This window comes from Sphaeramia orbicularis, chromosome 5 (genome assembly GCF_902148855.1).
Source record: "Sphaeramia orbicularis chromosome 5, fSphaOr1.1, whole genome shotgun sequence".
NCBI lineage: Eukaryota > Metazoa > Chordata > Actinopteri > Kurtiformes > Apogonidae > Sphaeramia > Sphaeramia orbicularis.
In genome coordinates this window covers 58,004,082-58,028,308 of record NC_043961.1, presented here as the reverse complement: position 1 = coordinate 58,028,308, position 24,227 = coordinate 58,004,082, and the positions used below count along the sequence as shown (strand labels likewise).

General features: G+C 42.1%; 1 protein-coding gene across 1 annotated transcript in view; it reads left to right on the top strand.

The window, feature by feature from the left end:
- Positions 1-1,514: 1,514 nt before the first annotated feature.
- Positions 1,515-24,227, top strand: part of chd5 (chromodomain helicase DNA binding protein 5) — a 118,592-nt gene continuing 95,879 nt past the window's right edge. Inside the window, 1 exon segment of the mRNA XM_030134549.1 lies at positions 1,515-1,673. Within this exon segment, the coding sequence (XP_029990409.1) occupies positions 1,607-1,673 (67 nt within the window). The 5' untranslated portion in view covers positions 1,515-1,606.

Sequence of the window (24,227 nt, the reverse complement as noted above, 5' to 3'; positions counted from 1 at the left end):
GTTGAATGATTTTTTTGGATCGCTTTGAGTCGATTAATCGGTTGCAGCTCTCGAATTTAGAATCATTCACGTGAATAATTTATATCTGTAAATATTGTGTGTGAGTGCGGGTGTTTGGTGGCATTTGCACCTTTTGCAGCCATCGTAACTTAAACGTATAATTAATGCATGAGGTCAAAAATTCCTGATTCGATTAATCGACTCGAATTGATTGAAGGGAGATATTCTATTGCAGGTTTCCTGAACTGAAGCTTCTTTGTGCATCACATTAAGCGTCCGTGTGAAACATAGTAGTGGAACCAATGTTTAACAGCAGAGAAATGAAGGAAACAAAGCTTTGATTCAGGAGAATTATAGTTGAATGATTTTTTTGGATCGCTTTGAGTCGATTAATCGGTTGCAACTCGAATTTAGAACCATTCGCTGAATAATTAACACCTGTAAATATTGTGTGTGAGTGCAGGTGTTTGGTGGAATTTGCACCTTTTGCAGCCACCGTAACTTAAACGTACAAGTAATTCATGAGGTCAACAGATAAGAGGAGCTGGGAGTAGAAGTTGATGCTGAATATGAAGCTAAAGTGAGTGACATTTGTAAAGCAGCTGCTGCATGTGCAGTCAGAACTCTTTCCTAGCTCTTGATTTGTATATTTTGGTACATTAAGTGAAGTTGAGTCTCTGTGGTGTGCTCTCTGCAGGGAATCCTCTGGTACAGCTGTGGTAACCTTGACAACAGTTAGACCACTGGCAAGGCAGGACTGCACACAGCACGCAGTCATCAGTCTCGAGTTGGGTCACTTTTTGTTTTGAGAAGCTGAAGTTGGCAAAAATGAACCAAAAAAAAAAAAAAAAGAGCTTTTAGGTTTTTGGATTTTAATGGTTAATTAAAACAGAAAATCCGGCCAAATTAAAAAAAACAAAACAAAAAGAAAAGTCCGCATTTATTGCCATCGTTGCTTTATTTGTCACAGTCTTGAGTTTGTAGCTGGAAATGTACGTGGATTTGTGCAGCAGCTTGTGCGAGAAGGAAAGAAGTTTGTGTAACCGATTCTCCCGTTTCTGCAAAAGGCGACAGGCGCGGGGAGTGTACGCACCTATTAGCGGCACATGGCTTTGCGCACGGACCGGTGTGTATATGTGTGTGTGTTTTTTATTTATTATTTTTTTTCCTCTCTCCCTGCACCCAACTAGTTCGAAGTGGTAACTAGGAGAGCACGACTAACTAGTTGTGGGTGAAATTATGGGATGCATCGTCATGGCAACAGACCAGACGTCACAATCTGGGCATGTGTGTTCCATTTTTGTCTTTCTTATTTTTCAGACTGGAAGACCTGGATAGAGATCAGTGGAAAAAAAAATTAAATGATGATTATTATTATTTTTTAAATTATTATTATTCCTGGAGAGAAAGCGTTAAATTAAATGCGCTGCCAAAAAATAAAAAATAAAAATAATAAGTGAGCGACGAATAGCTCTATTTCTTTTTTTTTTTTTTTTTTTTTTTTTTTTTTTTTTTTGGGTGAAGAAAGACGCAGGGCTGCGGCGTCTGGAGGGTTAACTTTCAGATTCTCAGCCTAAAAGGGGGTTTGGGGGGCTATGAGATAAAGATGCCGGGGTCGCTGAGTAATGAAGACGAGGGACAAGACGACATGGATTTTGAAGACGATATGCCAGGTGAGGGAAAGGGGGGGGAGGAGGAGGGGGGGGCGGGGTGTCCTTCAGATTATTTTTGCGCCGCTACGCCTTGAATGCGGGGAAAAGGGCTTGTCCTGCGTTCCTGAGACCAGAAAGGAGGAGGGGTGGGGTGCAATAAGCAGAGTCATGCCATTATTTTTTTTTTTTTTTTTTTTTTTGTGCACGACCTAGTGTCTTAAAGGTGTGAACGGATTTTTTTTTTGTCTTTTGCCTCCGGCTGTCCTATAACAGACCGATTTGGGGCAAGATGAAAACCTTGGTGCATGCTTTCTGAATGCTGTTGTTTTTTTTGTTTTTTTTTCTTTCCCAGGCTGCATGCATGTGCAAAGTGAATGGCTTTTACCTTGTGCAGAAGTCCAAAAACAAGTTCAGCTGTCTAGAATCGTGACAATCTGTCCTGCTGTGGATGCAGGGTATGCTGGGATGTTATGTCGCCATTCTGATTCTAATGTGTGCATATGCGTTTAAGTGAGAAATGGGCTTGTGTGACAGCATCCGTGTTCATTTTTGGTGATGATGCGTTGTGATCAGGAAGGCTCAGGCGGTTCGAACTTGGCCGCAGAGGTGTGAAAGCCACGTGTTAGGCTACAGAGAGATGCGTTTGTCCAAGTGGTTTTGTCTTGATCCACACTTTTGGACGCTTAGGGTCACCAATAACACCCCCCCCATCAGCAGAAGGTGGTGCACTCACTGGATAAACTGTAACCCATATTCTTTAGAAGCTGCTTAATCAGTTCACATGCACAGATTTATTGGAAGCAAATGTGTGCATGTGGCTGGAAAATCTATGTCATTGTTTTGTCTTTTTTTTTGCAGTGCTAATGACTACACAGGTAGTTAGGGGGTGTGTATTGGCAAGAATATGGCGATACGATACAAATCACAATACTAGGATCATGATACAATATGTCATGATACTGTTAAAAAGGTCTTTTTTTTTTTTTGAAATGATTATTTCCTTGAAGAATTGAATTACAGCCGAAATATGCACAAATACTAAACACATATTTATTTGATCACAGCAGGATCTGATGCGATATCACAACATTGGACGCTTAGGGTCACCAATACCCCACCCCCCACCCCCACCCCATCAGCAGAAGGTGGTGCACTCACTGAGATAAACTGTAACTGTTTTGTCTTTTTTTTTTTTTTTTGCAGTGCTAATGACTACACTTGTAGTTAGGGGTGTGTGTTGGCAAGAATATGGCGATACGATACAAATCATAATACTAGGATCATGATACAATATGTCATGATACTGTTAAAAAGGTCTTTTTTTTTTTAATGATTATTTCCTTGAAGAATTGAATTACAGCCGAAATATGCACAAATACTAAACACATATTTATTTGATCACAGCAGGATCTAATGCTATATCACAAAGTGTTTTTGTCTTGATCCACACTTTGGATGCTTAGGGTCACCAGTAACCCCCCCCTCCATCAGCAGAAGGTGGTGCACTCACTGGATAAACTGTAACCCGTGTTCTTTAGAAGCTGCTTAATCAGTTCACATGCACAGATTTGCTTCAAACAAATCTGTGCATGTGGCTGGAAAATCTATGTCATTGTTTTGTCTTTTTTTTTTTTTTTGCAGTGCTAATGACTACACACGTAGTTAGGGGTGTGTATTGGCAAGAATATGGCAATACGATACAAATCACAATGCTAGGATCACAATACAATATATGATGATACTGTTAAAAATGCCATTTCTTGTTTATTTATTTTTTAAAAGATGATTATTTCCTTGAAGAATTGAATTACACCCGAAATATGCACAAATACTAAACACATATTTATTTGATCACAACAGGATCTGATGCGATATCACAACTTTGGATGCTTAGGGTCACCAATAACCCCCCCCCCCATCAGCAGAAGGTGGTGCACTCACTGGATAAACTGTAACCCATATTCTTTAGAAGCTGCTTAATCAGTTCACATGCACAGATTTATTTGAAGCAAATCTGTGCATGTGGCTGGAAAATCTATGTCATTGTTTTGTCTTTTTATTTATATATTTTTTTGTTTTTGCAGTGCTAATGACTACACAGGTAGTTAGGGGTGTATGTTGGCAAGAATATGGCGATACGATACAAATCACAATACTAGGATCATGATACAGTATGTCATGATACTGTTAAAAAGGGCTTTTTTTGTTTATTTTTTTTAAAAAATGATTATTTCCTTGAAGAATTGAATTACAGCCGAAATATGCACAAATACTAAACACATATTTATTTGATCACAACAGGATCTGATGCGATATCACAACTTTTGACTCTTAGGGTCACCAAAACCCCCCCCACCCCCACCCCACCCCATAAGCAGAAGGTGGTGCACTCACTGGGATAAAGTGTAACCCATATTCTTTAGAAGCTGCTTAATCAGTTCACATGCACAGCTTTGCTTGTTTGAAGCAAATCTGTGCATGTGGCTGGAAAATCTATGTCATTGTTTTGTCTTTTTTTTTTTCTTTTTGCAGTGCTAATGACCACACAGGTAGTTAGGGGTGTGTATTGGCAAGAATATGGCGATACGATACAAATCACAATACTAAGATCATGATACAATATATCATGATACTGTTAAAAATGCCATTTTTTGTTTAATTTTTTTTTTTTTTAAATGATTATTTCCTTGAAGAATTGAATTACAGCCGAAATATGCACAAATACTAAACACATATTTATTTGATCACAACAGGATCTAATGCTATATCACAAAGTGTTTTTGTCTTGATCCACACTTTGGACACTTAAGGTCACCAATACCCCCCCCCCCCCCCCCCCCCCCCCCATCAGCAGAGGGTGGTGCACTCACTGGGATAAACTGTAACCCACATTCTTTAGAAGCTACTTAATCAGTTCACATGCACAGATTTGTTTGAAGCAAATCTGTGCATGTAGCTGGAAAATCTATATCATGAACCAGTTGTAGTGTACGTGTCATTGTTTTTTCTTTTTTTTTTTTTTGCAGTGCTAAGTAATGACTACACAGGTAGTTAGGGGTGTGTATTGGCAAGAAAATGGCAATATGATACAAATCACAATACTAGGATCATAATACGATATATCATGATACTGTTAAAAAGGCCTTTTTTTCTTTATTTATTTTTTAAAAAATGATTATTTTCTTGAAGAATTTAATTACACCCAAAATATGCGCAAATACTAAACACATATTTATTTGATCACAACAGGATCTCACGCGATATCAAAGTGTTTTTGTCTTGATCCACACCGCCCCCCATCAGCAGAAGGTGGTGCACTCACTGGAATAAACTGTAACCCATATTCTTTAGAAGCTGCTTAATCAGTTCACATGCACAGATTTGCTTCAAACAAGCAAATCTGTGCATGTGGCTGGAAAATCTATGTCATGAACCAGTTGTAGTGTCCATGTCATTGTTTTGTCTTTTTTTTTTGTTTGCAGTGCTAAGTAATGACTACCCAGGTAGTTAGGGGTGTGTATTGGCAAGAATAAGGCGATACGATACAAATCACAATGCTAGGATCACGATACGATATATCACGATATATCATGATACTGTTAAAAAGGCCGTTTTTTTTGTTTATTTATTTTTTAAAGAAATTATTATTTCCTTGAAGAATTGAATTACATCCAAAATATGCACAAATACCAAACATATTTATTTGATCACAACAGGATCTAATGCTATATCACAAAGTGTTTTTGTCTTGATCCACACTTTGGACACTTAGGGTCACCAATATCCCCCCCCCCCCCATCAGCAGAAGGTGGTGCACTCACTGGAATAAACTGTAACCCACATTCTTTAGAAGCTGCTTAATCAGTTCACATGCACAGATTTGCTTCAAACAAGCAAATCTGTGCATGTGGCTGGAAAATCTATGTCATGAACCAGTTGTAGTGTACGTGTCATTGTTTTGTCTTTTTTTTTTTTTTTTTTTGCAGTGCTAATGACTACCCAGGTAGTTAGGGGTGTGTATTGGCAAGAATATGGCGATACGATACAAATCACAATGCCAGGATCACGATACCATATATCACGATATATCATGATACTGTTAAAAAGGCCGTTTTTTTGTTTATTTATTTTTTAAAGAAATTATTATTTCCTTGAAGAATTGAATTACATCCGAAATATGCACAAATACCAAACATATTTATTTGATCACAACAGGATCTAATGCTATATCACAAAGTGTTTTTGTCTTGATCCACACTTTGGACACTTAGGGTCACCAATATCCCCCCCCCCCATCAGCAGAAGGTGGTGCACTCACTGGAATAAACTGTAACCCACATTCTTTAGAAGCTGCTTAATCAGTTCACATGCACAGATTTGCTTCAAACAAGCAAATCTGTGCATGTGGCTGGAAAATCTATGTCATGAACCAGTTGTAGTGTATGTGTCATTGTTTTGTCTTTTTTTTTTTTTTTTTTTTTTTTTTTTTTTGCAGTGCTAATGACTACCCAGGTAGTTAGGGGTGTGTATTGGCAAGAATATGGCGATACGATACAAATCACAATGCCAGGATCACGATACCATATATCACGATATATCATGATACTGTTAAAAAGGCCGTTTTTTTGTTTATTTATTTTTTAAAGAAATTATTATTTCCTTGAAGAATTGAATTACATCCGAAATATGCACAAATACCAAACATATTTATTTGATCACAACAGGATCTAATGCTATATCACAAAGTGGTTTTGTCTTGATCCACACTTTTGGACGCTTAGGGTCACCAATAAACCCCCCCCCCCATCAGCAGAGGGTGGTGCACTCACTGGGATAAACTGTAACCCACATTCTTCAGAAGCTGCTTAATCAGTTCACATCCACAGATTTGCTTGTTTGAAGCAAATCTGTGCATGTGGCTGGAAAATCTATGTCAGCCACTCTAGTAATGAACCAGTTGTAGTGTACATGTCATTGTTTTTGTTTTTTTTTTTTTTTTTTTTTTTTTGCAGTGCTAAGTAATGACTACACAGGTAGTTAGGGGTGTGTATTGGCAAGAATATGGCGGTACGATACAAATCACAATACTAGGATCACGGTACGATATTGTAACAAGTACAACGGAGGACCCAAGTGCAGTTTTAGGTGCTCAGTGAGCACAGTCTTTATTATAAAGCAGACAAGCAACCGACAAGGGACAGACAACAGGTGAACCAGAGACAGGCGATGGGTCAGAAACCAGGAGATCCAAACGAGACCAGAAGGGAGCAGGCAGGAGAGGAGGTCGGAGGAAAGAAGGCAGGTCAGTATCCGGGGGTCAGGCGGAGAGACGTGGTCAGACAGGGGCTAGTCGGTTACCGGGGGCTCAGACAGGAAGACGTGGTCAAACAGGCGGGCAGGTGGATCTCCAGGTGGCAGGCAGGGCAGGTCAGGAACTAACAGGGTCAGGATCAGAAAAGCAGACAGGAGAAAACGCTGGAGAGTAACACACGATGGTTGATACAATCTGGCAGAGAACAGAGAAGAGAGAGGTGAATATATACCCTCTACCTAATGAGCCCAGCCGGGCTCACAGGTGAGAGTGATAAACTGATGAGGAGGTGTGACAGGCAGAGTAATGAGGAGGTGTGGCTGAGAAGTAAGAGAGAGAGAGAAAGAAAGGGAGAGAGAGAGAAAGAGCAGAGTAGACAGGGATGTGACAGAACCCCCCCCTCAAGGGACGGCCCCTGACGTCCCAAAACAGAATAACCAGAGTCGGGCGGGTGGAGGGGGTCCGGAGGAGGGTCAGTATTCTTCAGACAGGACCTCTTCTTCAGATCTTGACCCCTCCTCCGCCTCCGAAGAGCTCTCCTCCACAGACGGCGATTCAGGAGCGTGGGAAGGAGGAGAGACCACACCATTGTGTGCGGTGCGACAATGGTTATTTGATGGCTGATCTGGGTGTAGACGGTGAAAATCCCGGATGAGCTGACCATCTAGGATCTGACATGCTGGGACCCACGACCTTTCCTCGGGGCCGTAACCCTCCCAGTCGACCAGGTACTGGAGCCCCCTGCCCCGGCGCCTAGAGCGAAGCAAACGGCGCACAGTGAAAGCTGGGGCACCGTCAATCATCCGGGGCGGAGGCGGTGGCTGAGAGACCGGCATCAAAGGGCTGTCACGAACTGGTTTTATTTTGGAAACATGGAAAGTAGGGTGGATGCGCATAGCGCGAGGAAGCTTTAACCTGACAGCCACCGGATTTATCACCTTTTCAATAGGGAATGGACCTATGAACCTCGGGGCCAGCTTCTTAGATTCAGTCCTAAGGGGCAGGTCCCGGGTGGACAACCAAACCTTCTGCCCCTCCTGATACTGAGGGGCCTGTGATCGATGGCGATTGGCGGTTGTGGAATACCTAACCGCCGCTCGCCTCAGAGCGGCTCTGGCTTTGAACCATGTCTGTCGACAGTGACGAATAAAAGCTTCAGCCGACGGACAGGATGACTCTCCCTCCGCTGCAGGAAACAGCGGAGGTTGAAACCCATAAGCACATTGGAACGGGGTGAGTCCTGTGGCGGAGCAGGAGAGGGAGTTATGGGCGTATTCTACCCACAACAACTGTTTGGCCCAGGTTGCTGGATGCTGGGACGCCATACAGCGGAGGGTTGTCTCCATCTCCTGATTCATCCTCTCCGTTTGGCCATTGGACTGCGGGTGGAATCCTGATGACAGGCTGGACGAGGCACCGAGCAACCGGCAGAATTCCTGCCAAAACACAGAGGTAAACTGGGGACCCCGATCAGAGACTATATCCACAGGGATGCCGTGTAGACGAAAAACATTTAACAGAATAACTTCAGCGGTCTCTTTGGCAGACGGCAGCTTCGGCAGCGGAATAAAGTGTGCCATCTTACTAAACCGGTCCACCACTGTCAGAATGACCGTGTTCCCTTCAGACTGGGGTAACCCGGTGACAAAGTCTATGGAGATATGTGACCAAGGTCTATGGGGTATAGGCAGCGGCTGAAGGTGACCGGAAGGAGAATGACGAGGAGTCTTGTGCTGGTTGCAGACCGGGCATGCGTTGACGTATTCAGCTGTGTCCTCCACCAGAGATGGCCACCAGAACCGCCGTTGCAGCACTTCTGTGGTGCGCTGAATACCAGGGTGACAGGTGAGTTTTGAACCATGTAACCATTGTAAGACTTCTGACCTTAGATCCTGAGGTACGAACAGGCGGTCGGGAGGACAGGCACTGGGACCCGGCTGATCCTCCAGGGCGGCTTTAACTCGTTCCTCCACATCCCAGGTGAGGACTGCGATGTGGGATGCAGCCGGGAGGATGGGGTCTGGCTGATCACAGTTCTCCTCCCCCACCAGGAATTGCCGTGACAGGGCATCAGGTTTTATGTTACGGGAACCTGGCCGGTAAGAGAGAGAAAATTTAAAACGGGTGAAAAACAAGGACCAACGAGCCTGACGGGAATTGAGTCTTTTGGCTGAACGGATGTACTCCAGATTTTTGTGGTCGGTCCAAACCAGAAACGGAATCTTGGTCCCCTCCAGCCAGTGCCGCCACTCCTCCAGCACTAATTTCACCGCCAGCAGTTCTCGATTACCGATGTCATAATTTCTCTCTGCTGGTGATAAACGCCTGGAAAAAAAAGCACAGGGATGCATCTTTTGATCATCATCTGCTCGTTGTGAAATGACAGCCCCCACCCCTACATCAGATGCATCCACCTCCACCACAAACTGTTTCTCTGGGTCCGGAACCCGTAAAACGGGTGCTGAGCTGAAGCGCTCCTTCAGCTGACAGAAAGCCTTTTCTGCAGCCGTGTTCCATTGAAACGGAACATTAGAGGATGTGAGGGCAGTGAGAGGAGCGGCCACCGTACTATAACCCCGGATGAACCTCCGGTAAAAGTTAGCAAATCCCAGGAATCTCTGCAGCTGCTTGCGAGATTCGGGGACGGGCCAGGAGGTGACAGCTGATACCTTCGCTGGATCCATCTCCATCTGGTTCTGCCCCACAATGTATCCCAGGAAGGAGACTGATGTGACATTAAACTCACATTTCTCTGCCTTCACAAACAGAGAATTCTCCAGGAGGTGCTGCAGAACCGCCTGGACATGATGCACATGCTCCTGCTTGGACTGAGAAAAGATCAGAATATCATCAAGATACACAAATACAAACTTATTTAACATATCACGGAGGACATCATTGATGAGTGCCTGAAATACGGCTGGAGCATTGGTTAGTCCGAATGGCATCACTAAATATTCGTAGTGACCAGTGGGGGTGTTAAACGCCGTTTTCCACTCGTCTCCCTCTCGGATCCGTACCAGGTGGTACGCGTTCCGGAGATCCAGTTTAGTGAAGATGGTGGCGCCCTGCAACAGTTCAAAGGCTGAGGAAATGAGAGGGAGAGGGTAACGGTTTTTTACAGTGATGTCATTTAATCCTCGATAATCTATGCAGGGTCGGAGGGTCTTGTCTTTTTTGTCCACAAAAAAGAAACCAGCACCAGCGGGGGAAGAAGATGGCCGAATAATACCAGCAGCCAAGGCTTCATTGATATATGTCTCCATGGCCTCTCTCTCAGGAGCGGACAGTGAATAGGGGCGGCCCTTAGGGGGAGTTGTGCCAGGCAGAAGATCGATGGCACAATCATATGGACGGTGCGGTGGCAGTGAGGTGGCCCTGGCTTTACTGAAAACCTCCCTAAAGTCATGATACTCTGACGGAACACTGGACAGATCAATGTCAGAACAGGAACTAGCAGGGGTTTTTGGACCAGGATTCTGCTGGAGGCAGATGGACTCACAGGCGGGGCTCCATCCCAGGATGGACCCCGTAGACCAGTCTATATGCGGGTTGTGCCGCCGAAGCCAGGGGTAACCCAGGATTAGTGGGGTCTGAGGGGACTTTAAAATGTTAAACTGGACTGTCTCATAGTGGTTACCAGATAGAAGCATGGGGATCGGCGAGGTCTGATGGGTGACCGTCCCCAGAAGGTGTCCATCCAGTGCACTAGCAGGTACTGGCCGGGACAGAGGAATCCGGTCCACGCCCAGCTGCTTGATGAGCCCCTCATCGATGAGATTGACATCCGCCCCCGAGTCTATGAAGGCAGCCAGAGTGAGAGGACCTCCAGCTAGCAGAAGCTGGACATGAAACAGGGGTCGGGAAAAGGAGGCGGAGACCTGAGACCGAGTCAGCTGGATACCTCTCCTGGCTGTTAAACCCTCCTTCTCCGGACACCCGGAGACGTAATGTCCAGCCTGACCACAGTACAGACAGAGGTCATCACGGCGTCGACGTTCCCGTTCCTCCAGAGACAGGCTGGCGTGCCCCATCTGCATGGGTTTCCCCCCATCCGTGGCTGAGGGTTCTGAGAGGCGGTTGGAGTCAGCAGGTGGCCCAAGACGACGTGCGGAGCAGCCCTGATCCATTCTCTCCAGACGTTGCTCCCCTCTCCACACCTGCATACGCCTGTCCAGTTTAGTAGTCAGGTCAATGAGGCCATCGAGAGAGGGTGGTAGGTCGAAAGAGACCAGATGATGTTTAATGTGGGGTGCTAAGCCGTAGAGGAAAGCGTCACACTGGGCGTCTGTGTTCCAGGAGCTAAGTCGGGCCTGGGTTCGAAAGTCTATTGCATAATCTGCAACTGAACGACTCCCCTGTTTTAAATTCATAAGTCCTCCGGAGGCGTCTGGACCCTGTGACACGGGTCCAAACACCTTGCGCAGCTCATCAGAAAAAGTCTGAAAAGAGAAGCAGGCGGATGTACCCTTCTCCCATTCTGCAGTCCCCCACAGTCGGGCTCTTCCAGTCAGGTGGTTTATTGTGAAGGCCACCTTAGCAGCTTCTGAAGCAAACGTGTGGGGTTGAAGAGCAAACAGAATAGAACAGTTCGTCAGGAAAGGGTTACATCCCTCAGGGTCCCCGGAGTAACGTTCTGGTTCCCCTACCCGGGGTTCTGGCGTGAAATCAGACGCCGAACACGGATACGGAGCCGGGGGCGTTGGATCAGGTACGGGAGACGCCTGCTGAGTGATGAGGACTGCCAGCTGGTGGACCTGCGCAGCAATAGCAGCTACTCCCTGCTCCACATGGTCCAAGCGAGCCCTCTCCGAGGTTCGGTCTGCTGGGTCCATTTTTTGGCCAGATTGTACTGTAACAAGTACAACGGAGGACCCAAGTGCAGTTTTAGGTGCTCAGTGAGCACAGTCTTTATTATAAAGCAGACAAGCAACCGACAAGGGACAGACAACAGGTGAACCAGAGACAGGCGATGGGTCAGAAACCAGGAGATCCAAACGAGACCAGAAGGGAGCAGGCAGGAGAGGAGGTCGGAGGACAGAAGGCAGGTCAGTATCCGGGGGTCAGGCGGAGAGACGTGGTCAGACAGGGGCTAGTTCGGTTACCGGGGGCTCAGACAGGAAGACGTGGTCAAACAGGCGGGCAGGTGGATCTCCAGGTGGCAGGCAGGGCAGGTCAGGAACTAACAGGGTCAGGATCAGAAAAGCAGACAGGAGAAAACGCTGGAGAGTAACACACGATGGTTGATACAATCTGGCAGAGAACAGAGAAGAGAGAGGTGAATATATACCCTCTACCTAATGAGCCCAGCCGGGCTCACAGGTGAGAGTGATAAACTGATGAGGAGGTGTGACAGGCAGAGTAATGAGGAGGTGTGGCTGAGAAGTAAGAGAGAGAGAGAAAGAAAGGGAGAGAGAGAGAAAGAGCAGAGTAGACAGGGATGTGACAGATATATCATGATACTTTTACAAAGGCAATTTTTTTGTTTGTTTCTGTTTTTTAACCCTTTCATGCACAGTGGTCACTACAGTGGACAGTTATTCTCCAGCTGTTCTCTTGTGTAGTCATGGATTTTGTAGTTTTCGTTCCATATCAGCCAACACAGTGGACACTTATGCACCATCCCATACACTGCAATTCATACCATTACTGTAAGTTTGCTGTTCTTGATAAACCTGATCTGCACTAACATGTTTGAGTGGAAACCACTTGCTAATTGTTATTAGACTGTAATGAACACAGGGTTTTTTTCAAACAAAAAGGCTGATTTTTGCATATTATCTCCATGAAGGGAATAATAATTAGTATTAGGGTATGTTAAAATGTGAGAAAACATCAGATTCGCAGCATTAAAAATGTTTTTATCGGATAGTTTTCCATATAACTTTCTGATATAAGGTTTTAAATACATGTTTCTTTGCTTCAGAAATTAAATGCATGGTGTCCAGCTGAGTGGACAGTCTTGTAACTCCTTAAAAAAACAAAACCAAACAAACATAAAAAAAAAACCTAATCATGTTTTTTTCATGCCTAAAGAGGAATGAAACCACTCAGGAAAAATATCTTGACTAAGGTTCTCATAATTCATGCATGAAAGGATTAAATGATTATTTCCTTGAAGAATTGAAGTACACCCGAAATATGCACAAACACTAAACACATTTTTATTTGATCACAACAGGATCTGATGCTATATCACAAAATTTTCCTGTGTTAAAACTTTAGTTATGTTTTACAGACATTACAGTGAAAGACCCTGCTCAAATGTTCATATTCTATTAGTTCAGAACTAACATTATAACATAATTTTTGTGGAATCGCAACAAAGGAACTAACATTATTTAATAAAAGAGTGTTAAATAATGATAAATAAAATATAAACAAAAAAGAAAAACAAAAATGAACCTCCACAATATCTTCATTTGAATAAATACCTAAAAGTATCAATACAGTACTGTTTAATATAGATACAGTATTGTGAAATGAAATATCACAATATACTGCAGAACTGTTATTTTCTTACTCGCCTACTAATAACCAAAAGCAGACTCAGAATCAGTTTATTTGCCATTTGCAGAAAAACTGCATCAGAAACGAGTTGCAAGAGCTCAACATAACTAATATCATAACATTATTTTTGTGCAATCCCAACACAGGAACTAACATCTGCCTTTCAGAAAGTAAAAAGTGCTTTTAGGACGTTTCAAATAACCATTATTTAATAAAACGGTGTTAAACAATAATTAAAATTTAAACAAAAAAGAAAAACCAAAAATTAGAAGCACTCGGAGAGTGCAGACCTTCGCCAAGGCAGATCAGTGCCCTGGATTTGGATGAAAATTTCAGGAAGTGTTGATACTGGTACAAGGAACAAATGATTAAGTTTTGGTGGTGATCGGGGGTGGGGGGTGGGGGCGGGGCCCGGGCCCGGGGGCCCACTGATCTGCCTTGGCGGAGGTCTGCGCTCTACAAGTGCTTCTCTAGAAAAGACAGTGCAGACCTCCGCCAAGGCAGATCAGTGGGCCCCCGTGCCCCACCCCCGATCACCACCAAAATTTAATCATTTGTTCCTTGTGCCAGTATCAACACTTCCTGAAATTTTCATCCAAATCCGTCCATAACTTTTTGAGTTATCTTGCACACAAACAGACAGACAAACAAACCAACGCCAACAAAAACATAACCTCTTTGGCGGAGGTTATGTTATGTTATGTTATGCTATGTTTATGCATCTGGCAGACGCTTTTTTCCAAAGCGACTTACAGGGGAAAACCAATTAAATCACTCAATCAATCAAATTTTATTTATATAGCGCCAGATTGCAACAAAAAGTTATCTCATGACACTTTATATGTGGAGTTGGTCAAAACCAGACTCTAAGCCAATTTACAGAAACCCAACAGGTAATGAACCTCCACAATATCTGCATTTGAATAAATACCTAAAAATATTGATACAGTACTTTTTAATATCGATACAGTATCGTGAAATGAAATATCACGATATAATGCAGAACCGTTATTTTCTTACACCCCTCCAGGTAGTAGTGATCGGATTGTGACCTCTACCTAAACCAGTTGCCAGGTTCTAGTGCTGTGGTATATTTTTCCAGATCAGCCGTCTTTCTGGCAGGAATAAGTGCCCCCCCCCCAGGAAAGACTATCAGGATTACTGTTGAAAGGAGAAACAAAGAATTTCACATTAAAGGAACAATGGAGAAACAGAGATGTGAGGTCAGAGATAGGGTTCAGTCTCCTCCACATGCTGTGTCTGTGGATGAAGTGCCTCCTCCTCCTTTTCATCCTCATGTGATGGAAACTTCCATGAACAGACCGACCACTTCTGATTTACTTTGACCTTTCACCCCCCCCTCTCTCTATCTCTGACCTGTACCCCTGTAAGAGGAAAGAGCCTGGAGTTTTTTCAACTGTTGTTGAGTTTTGATTCTGCTATGACACCCCTCACCGAGTGTTACTGAGTTCACAGTTTTTGGTTAAGAATTATTTTAAATAAACTGTTCAGTTGACTTCTATTTTTATTATTATGACATAGTTTTTCATTAATTCATTACATAGTCTATAGCAGCAGTATAAGTGCCATAAGCGCGGACAATAAATTTGCAGCATTTATTCTTTCCCAGATGCCCTGAGAGTCAGATGGTTCATTTTCAAGGGCAAGATAGAAGCTTCCACGGTTATACATGATGGTGAAAAGTTTCATGGTCATACAGTATGAAAAGACTGAGGCTGTTCAAATCTAAGGCTTTTTCTCTCTCTCTCTCTCTCTCTCTCTCTCTCTCTCTCTCTCTCGTGCTTTAGTTCTTTCTCTCCTTGGCTGTTGCTGAATTATAATGCTCTACCAATAATAAATGGATGAAAATAGTCATTTACAGGTTAAAATGAATGTATTTTGGGCTTTGAGAACAAGTGAGCTGAATAGATACCCTGAGAAGGAGATTCAAATTAATACCTGTCACGCAGCAGGGTTGCCATGGTAAAACTGTATTTATGCTCACATTGCAGTTGTGCTTTAAAGGTCTTGAATGTGGTACATTTTGTAGCAACAGGGTTGATTTTCCAAGCTTATACGAAATGTATTTTCACAGGGTTTTTAGAAACTGCCTCTGCCCACACACATGGACTGATTACTCCAAATACTGTACACTTCTTTGTCCTCTTATTACCTTTTTAATGGCTTAATAAACAAAAAAAAAGAAATGCATAAACAACACATAAGTTGACGTACGAAGTAACCGACCATTCAGCGTTAACAAAGAAAAGAGGATGAGGGTGGGGGTGGGGGTGGGGGGGTGGATTTACGCACACAGAAGCAGCTTAGGTTTATTAATTCATACGTAGGAATGTTTACAGAAAGTCTCTTCTGAATCCATTTTTGCCCAAATGTGAACAAATGCATCTTTTTGTGTTCCTAAATTAAAAGCGATACTACTCAACAGATCAATCAATTCATCTACACTAGGTGGTTTTTTATTCAGCCCTTTCTTAGTTAAGGACTTTTCACTTTCCATAAATAGTATTCTTAACAGACATCTATTCTTCGTCTACTCACATTCTTCCAAATCAAGCAGGTACTTGAGGCTCAAAGTGTGTTTTTTTTTGTTGTTGTTGTTGAAAAGACAGTATAAATAATGCTGTGAAATTTGTGACCGAAATGGGATCACAGCTGGGCAACTCCAAAATATATGAAAATTGTTTGTTTCTTCGTTCCCGCAAGATCTCCGGCAATCTGTCTGATTTGAATATGATTTCTTTGTACACAGCATTTCTGATAACACCACCAGGCGTGCATTTGAAGGTGTACAGAAGGGAGACAGAGAGAGAGAGAGAGAGAGAGAGAGAGAAAAAAAAGACAGACAGAGAGAATTAGGGGCGAGAAAAGAGAGAAGAGTGTTGAGCAGTTGAGGCATCATCTTTGACTGCCAGCCATAGCCTGAGGGAGAAAACAAGTGCTGGTGTGTGTCCCCAATAACCCAGCAGATGGTGAAACATGTATGAGGAGGGAAAGGTGCAATTGATAATAGTAGGTGATTCAAGATCTGTAAGTAATTTGAAGTCAGAATGATAAAAATAAAAACTGACGCATAGTGTTTTTTTTTTTTTTAATGTTATTAACTCGACATATCAAAGGAGCTGAACATCAGATGACCTACCTTTTTGAAACCAACATAACACACACCATCGCACATTCATTAAGACTCTTATTAATAATTCTCAATATTCACGACGACAATGTTTTCTCATGCTGTCTGTTTTTTCCTTATCTTTTCACATGATATCATTGGCCGTGATAAAGTGTCATGAATCCAATTACGCTGCTGGTACAGGAAACCCAGTTTACAACCTCTGTCAACAGGCATCAAAGTGACAGATAAGGTCAGGAATCCAGGTCAGACATTTCACGGCATCAAGATGCTTCCATGCAATTAAAATGCAACAATGAAGAAGCCTATCCCAGAGGGACTTCAGACCCCCAAAAGCTATCATATCACAGCCTTTATTTGTTGTGGCACATAAAGTGTCCTAATTCCCTTTGTTTCCCTTGGAGTGCTTACACTGTCACAGATTGTTCCATTGTGTTTTCTCTTTTAATTGTTTTGTTCTTCCCTAAAATTGAAAGATTATCATGGGCTTTTGTGTGCCTACAAATGTTATCCCCAATTGGAGAGGGGGGCTATTTTTGGATTTCTCACTGTGAAAGTTGACACCATTTTTTCCTGCTGCGCGTGCACGAAAGGCAATGCATGAAAGATGCTTCTTATGTGTATTTGCACATCAGTGGTGCTGCATTCCAGTCTGTGTTATTTTTCTCTTACATTCCACACGCTATCTTGTTCAAAAATATTCCCTATGATAGATATGATGTTAATGGTGCTATTTGAGCCTTATCCTTCCATCACTCTGATGATTAGATTCCCTAATAATAGTCTATTGATGTATTTGTCTCAAGGCGTTTGAGCCCTGAGCTATGAGCACTTAATCAATGAGGAGGAAAAAAAAAACAAAAAAAAAACAACCCTTGGCTCTGTCTTTCTTCTTTCGTGGCAGGCAATGCTTGGCAACATTAAGTGGGTATTTCCACATGGGGGCCAACAGAGAAAGGGCTAATGTGTTTTCCAGTAAACTCCAGCTTCCTCACTTGGGAGCAGCTTGTGAATCGCCCTTCTAATGGGTCAGTCCAGTGGCCAAGCCCTTGCAGGAAGGTCAGAACGGAGTGCCTGCCATCCGCTCATACTATACACAAAGCCCGTGTGCCAAGTGGAGCTTTAGTCCTCTTTCTAGCAGGACCTGGTGCCAGAGCTCCCTGTGCCACATGACTGAGGCCCCAAAACACCTGGCACAGCCTGGTGCACTCACCATGCCATGAGAGATTATCATTTCCCCGATGTTGTGTCCTTCCGAGGCTTCTTAGGGCATTTACTGTTGGAAGGTGTAGATAATAAGCCCCTGAAGGTGTTAAACACAGACTGTGTTTGTGTGTGTTCACTGTGTTCGCTGGGGTTCAGTACTATCTGAGGAATTCTCTGTCACAAATGGTGTCCGACAGGGTGGGAAACTCTCCCCACTCCTGTTTAATTTTTATACCAAATTGTTGAGTATTGAACTCAGTAATGTTCCAGTTGGTTGTTGTTGTTCGGGAATTGTTTTTAATGGCTAAAATTTCCTTAGGGGGTCAAATGAGTGGCCAGTTTTGTCAAGTTGTAAGAAATGCATAGAACTGTGTTGAAATAATGCTAATCCATTTGTGCACAGATTACTGATATTATTTGACAGTAGAAGCTCTATTTTCAGAAATATTGGATTTTGAATAGCACATGTATGTGAAAACTTTTGCTCGTGGACGGACGTGACATTACCCATGATGCTCTGGTCAGTACCAGTACTTTATTAGTAATAAACTTATATACTTACTATTGATAATTCTCCTCTTATTCATAAATGTTAGTATTGTGGGTCTAAAACAATAACAGCTGACACAAAAACACTAAATGTGTCAGTGGACGGATGTGACATGGTTGTTGTGGATCCCATCATACTGATGCTCTGCAGCCATGTCACCGTTTACACTAATGATCCCTGTGCAAAAACTAGGATCAGAATTATTTATTGTATAGTTTATCATCATACTAAAGAGTAAATAACAATATAGAATTGTTATTTCTTTATAAAAATGCTTATTATTAGAAAAATGTTGGTTTAAAAAGTGACATGTGACATTCTTCATGTATGTATTGGTGTAACATAAGCAGGATGGATCAGCACCATACTCCATATTGAACCTGTAAAAATAAAACGTGATATGTAGGATAGAATCTGGTAAGAAAAATTGGGGAATCTAAAAGAATAGAATATTTGTTTTTCAGGTAAATTCAGTTCAAATATAACTTGGCCATTTGTGACATGAGAATATAGCATGAATTGTGATGAAATTGGACATTTTTGAGCTGAAAACATATTTCATATGACCATCAACATGTTGAACAGAACTGAAATCCTGTAAATTTGCATAAGCATTTACCAACACAAAGTTCCTTTGGGGATTCACTTAGATTGATTTCTTATGCACAAAGACAGAAATAAGACCTCTAAGCAAATTTTAGCAGTTAATCGTCTGATGTATGCAGATGATATAGTCTTAAGCGCTCCATCTGCCAAGGGCGTCCAGCAGTTGCTCAACACTTTCTCCCAGTATGGTCAGTCTCATGATATTTTATTTAACTCTAATAAGTCAAAGATTATGTTGTTTGACACAAATAGTTACAATGTAAAAACTGAACTTGAGTTGAATAATCTTCCATTAGAATATGTCAAAACCTACAAGTACCTTAGACATATTGTATCTGATAATCTTAGCGATGATAATGACATTCAAACTAAGATTAAGAGTCTTTACGGCAGGAGTAATTTTTAATCTCTCGCAGGTTTTATTTTTGTTCCACTACCGTTAAGAATAAATTGTATCTTTTTGCTTGAATATTTATCTCTGCTACTTATGGGTTAATTTTAAACGTTGTACTGCTCACTCAGTCAGAGTTGCAGAGTTGCACAGGTGTCAAACATACAGCCCGGGGCCAAAACCGGCTGGCCGAAGGTTCCAATCTGGCCCACAAGATTAATTTACAAAGTTCAAAATGCAAAAATTACCCTGAAGATATTAACAGTCAAGGGCATCAAACTCAAAAATAATGGCATAATAACCTAGAAATAATGACTCTAAATTTTCTTCTTGGTTTAATGTGAGAAAAATAATATATTATGCCGATAAATAATGGCAACACTAATTTTTTCTCTTTGATTTATTGCAAAGAAAGTTAAATTCTGACATCCCTTAACAATAAAATGTCAATAACCTGAACAAATATGAACAACCTGGAATATCTAAAGAAAAATAAGTGCAATTTTAACAATATTCTGCCTGTTTTGTGTCTTGGTAGATCTGATCTGTAGTGCACATGTAGAAGTCATAAGTTGAGGCATAATACTGATAAAATTGTACTTATTTTTCTTCAGAAATTAATTTTTTTTCCAGTTATTCACATCTTTTTGTTTTGGATACAAATAGTTTCATCATTTTTTGTTATTTTTTGCACTAAAAAAATTGCAGTTGTCATTATTTATAGGTTACTATGCTATTATTTTACTGGTCTGGCCCGCTGGAGATCAAATTGGGCTGAATGTGGCCCCTGAAAGAAAATGAGTTTCATATCCCTGCTCTATGGACTGTAACTATTTACATGTCTGATACAAATAAGTAAATAAAATGAATGTATCTGCCTGTGAATTCTATTCAATCCCGAAAGACCGTTTGCAAATACTATGCGGTAATGGTTATTCTTTTGCACAAAGCAAACTGAATTCATAGCATCGAACTTTGTACCTACACCACTGTCAACTCTGAGTGATTTATTGAACAGGAAGCCGAGCAAGCGACACACATCTGGTGTATCTAATCAGTGATGTGTGGTCAACCTGTCAGTCATAGCCCAAACTGAAAATGTAGGGTGCAGAGTGATGGACTGTTTGCTTTGTGATATCTGGATTGTCTTCACTTGCAGCTGAGCCATGTCATTGTCTGCACGTCTAAGAGAGATGTAAGGCTCTGTATATTGCCATCGTGACTTGGCTGGCAGGCAGCTAACATATGTCTGAGACATGAAAGGACTCTGTTTGAGAAACTGAATACTTAAAGTTAAAGCTTTATTTAGAAAGATGACAGAGGAGAGAGAGAGAGAGAGAGAGAGAGAGAGATGTGGGTGTCAGCTGGATGTAGAAAGAAGAGATAGATAGATAGATAGATAGATAGATAGATAGATAGATAGATAGATAGATAGATAGATAGATAGATAGATAGATAGATAGATAGATAGATAGATAGATAGATAGATAGATAGATAGATAGATAAAATGTAAGGCTGTATATCATCTGATTTGTGTTTGATGATTTGACATTTGATTTGCATTTTTATTGTTTTTACTTTAGTTTATTATTTCAGTTACATTGTATTTTTAAGTCTTTTTTCTCTTTTTTTCCCCCTGTGTATTCCAGGGAGGTATTCACATCAGCCTTTTTTGGCTTCTATCCTCTCCTGCACAATCATGTTACTTGTTTGAATGTTGTTTTTTTTTTTATTTTCTCTTGCTGTTTAATGATGTGCAAATAAATAAATTAGATAGATAGACAGATAGATAGATAGATAGATAGATAGATAGATAGATAGATAGATAGATAGATAGATAGATAGATAGATAGATAGATAGATAGATAGATAGATAGATAGATAGATAGATAGATAGATAGATAGATAAAATCTTATTTCAAGAAATCATCATCTGATTTGTGTTTGATGATTTGAAATTTGATTTGCATTTTTATTGTTTTTACTTTAGTTTATTATTTCAGTTATATTGTATTTTTAAGTCTTTTTTTCTCTTTTTTTCCAGTGCATTCCAGGAAGGTATTCACATCAGCCTTTTTTGGCTTCTATCCTCTCCTGCACAATGTTGTTTTTTTATTTTGTCTTGCTGTTTTATGATGTGCAAATAAATAAACTAGAAGCACTCGTAGTGCGCAGACCTCCGCCAATGCAGATCAGCGCCCCCCCCACCCCGCCCACTCCCGATCACCACCAAAATTTAATCATTTGTTCCTTGTGCCAGTATCAACATTTCCTGAAATTTTCATCCAAATCCGTCCATATCTTTTTGAGTTATCTTGCACACACACAAACAGACAAACAAACCAACGCTGACAAAAACATAACCTCCTTGGCAGAGGTAATTAGATAGATAGATAGATAGATAGATAGATAGATAGATAGATAGATAGATAGATAGATAGATAGATAGATAGATAGATAGATAGATAGATAGATAGATAGATAGATAGATAGATAGATAGATAGATAGATGCAAAGAAACCTCTACAGATAAAGCCCAACTTGCCCCCAGTTAACACAAAACCAGGGGTGACAGTTCATTGTGGTCAGAGGGAACACTGAGCCTGTCAGTGTCATTGATTAAAGCTTTGAAGTCCCTAATTTTGTGTGTACTGTATGTGTGTGTATGCGGGGGTACCTCCTGCTAGCTGTGCTAAATAGAGGATAAGTGGCTGGTGAGGTTTGTGTGTCTACTACACAGGAATCCCTCCTCCCCAATCTCTCACTCCGACTACCCAGGGGAGTGGTAGACTGCAGGGCTAGTGTTGGCTGATTGACTCTGATACATGCGCTGCATATTTCATGCCCTCCAGTCTGTCTGCGTGAGACGCAGAGAGAGAGAGAGAGAGAGAGAGAGAGAGAGCGACGGAGACACATAGTTAGACTGAAAGAGACGGAAAGACAGCAGAGGGAAAACACAGGACAAGATCGACCTTTACTGAGCAGTCGCTTCCTGTGTGGATTTGTTTGTGTCTTTTTTTTTTTTTGGAGTGATGTATTGTTTGGGACTGTCTCTCTTCCTTTACTTACTCTTGTGTGACCCACTGTGGCATCATTGAAGTCTGCTGTGCTCAGCAGTCAGCACGTTTGTACACAGCAGCCATGAGACAGTACAGCTGACAACCAGCAGCAGGTCGTTTTAGCTCCAGCGAGCATTAAAGGCTGAAGATATGCTCAGTATACCTCAGTGGTCCTCCAGGGAGTTCCCATTTAGCGGCAGGGCAGACACTCCATCTATTTGTGTTTTGACGGCTAAAGTTGATCCACACTCAATGATGTGTGGTTATAAGGTTTATTTAACAAGGGCTTCTGTTGGTCTGACATTTAATAATCATTTTATACATTGGAGAGAGAGTGAGAGAGACAGGAAATGTGAGGATGATATGCAGAAAATGATCCAGCTGGGAATTGAACCAGGAACTCAGTGCTCAGAGCATTGTTGCTACTAGGGATGGGAATCGAGAACCGGTTCTTTTTTAGAACCGGATCCCAGTAGCTCGATTCCTTGGAATCGTTTGCCTGCCTGTTTAATGATTCCGCCTTCATTGCGCATGCGTGATCACGTCACACGTACGCTGCATTGTTTTGGTCAGAACGTAGCCAGCGTGGCGTTGAGGTAGAAACGGTCTAAACAGACGACACCAGGTCCACTTGTAACACTCTCAAAGCTTCCATTTCTTCAAAAGGGTGGAATCCCTCCAATCTGTTCGAACATTTGTCCACAGCATGTGATTCATTTGATTCACTACTTAGCGGTGCTTGTCAATCTAGTGGCAGAGTGAACACCAGGCCGTCATCCGGGCCCAGTTCCGGTTCTGGTGCGGGCAACAAATGTCGTAGCCCCTCAAATACAAGTTTCCAAAGGTAGGGGAAAGGAAATGAGTTGCACAACAACGGGAGACAGGCCGAGTCGAACCGGTTCAACGTAGTAGAAATGCGGCAATAGAGGAATTAGTAAAGCGTCTTTAGTTTCGCTTTCACTGTACGCCCCCTCCCCCCAAACCGGGCCCAGCATCATTTGTTGTCACTATTTGTACATACTGTATATGTTATATTTTCTGTGCAGAGATGGAAATATAAGACAGTTAATGCAAACACACCCGTTTGTACTCTTTTATTCCCTCACCCAATGAGAATCAATAAGGAATTGGATCGACAAGCAAAATCGATAATGGAATCGGAATCGTTAAATTCTTATCGATTCCCATCCCTAGTTGCTGCTATAGTTATCACCCTAAACTAGAGCTGCACCATGTATCGTTTGAGCATCGGCATCGCGATCTACGTGTGTGCAATAGTTACATCGCGGGTCCTGCAATGTAGGACGCAAATGAACTCGACATGTTCTCCTCTAAGTTCAACCTGGGTACCTGACACACACTGCGCACCGCGATCCACCAATCACAATCATTCTTAATTAGTTTGCCAAAGCAGACCACGCCCCTGCACATGGAGTGAGTAACAACATAGAAAAATTAGCAATGAACAAGAGAAAATCACCAAAAACAAAGACACAGTGCCAAAAAGAAAAGCAACATCAATAGAGGGTTTGCACATACGTCACTCCCCCCCCCCCGGGCCACGCCCCTCTAAGTCAGACTGAGTGGCAAAAACCAACCTGTTCAACATGACGGAGTATAGCAGTAAACACAGCCAGAGCAGGAAAATGTGAAATATGAAATTAAATGAAGGACAATTGGATTGGACATGGATCTGTACGAGCTACCAAAGAACAAGTGGTCCATGAACACTGACATGTGGACACAAATGGAGGATCCTAACCTGATCCAGGGTGGAGGGGATCAGCGCT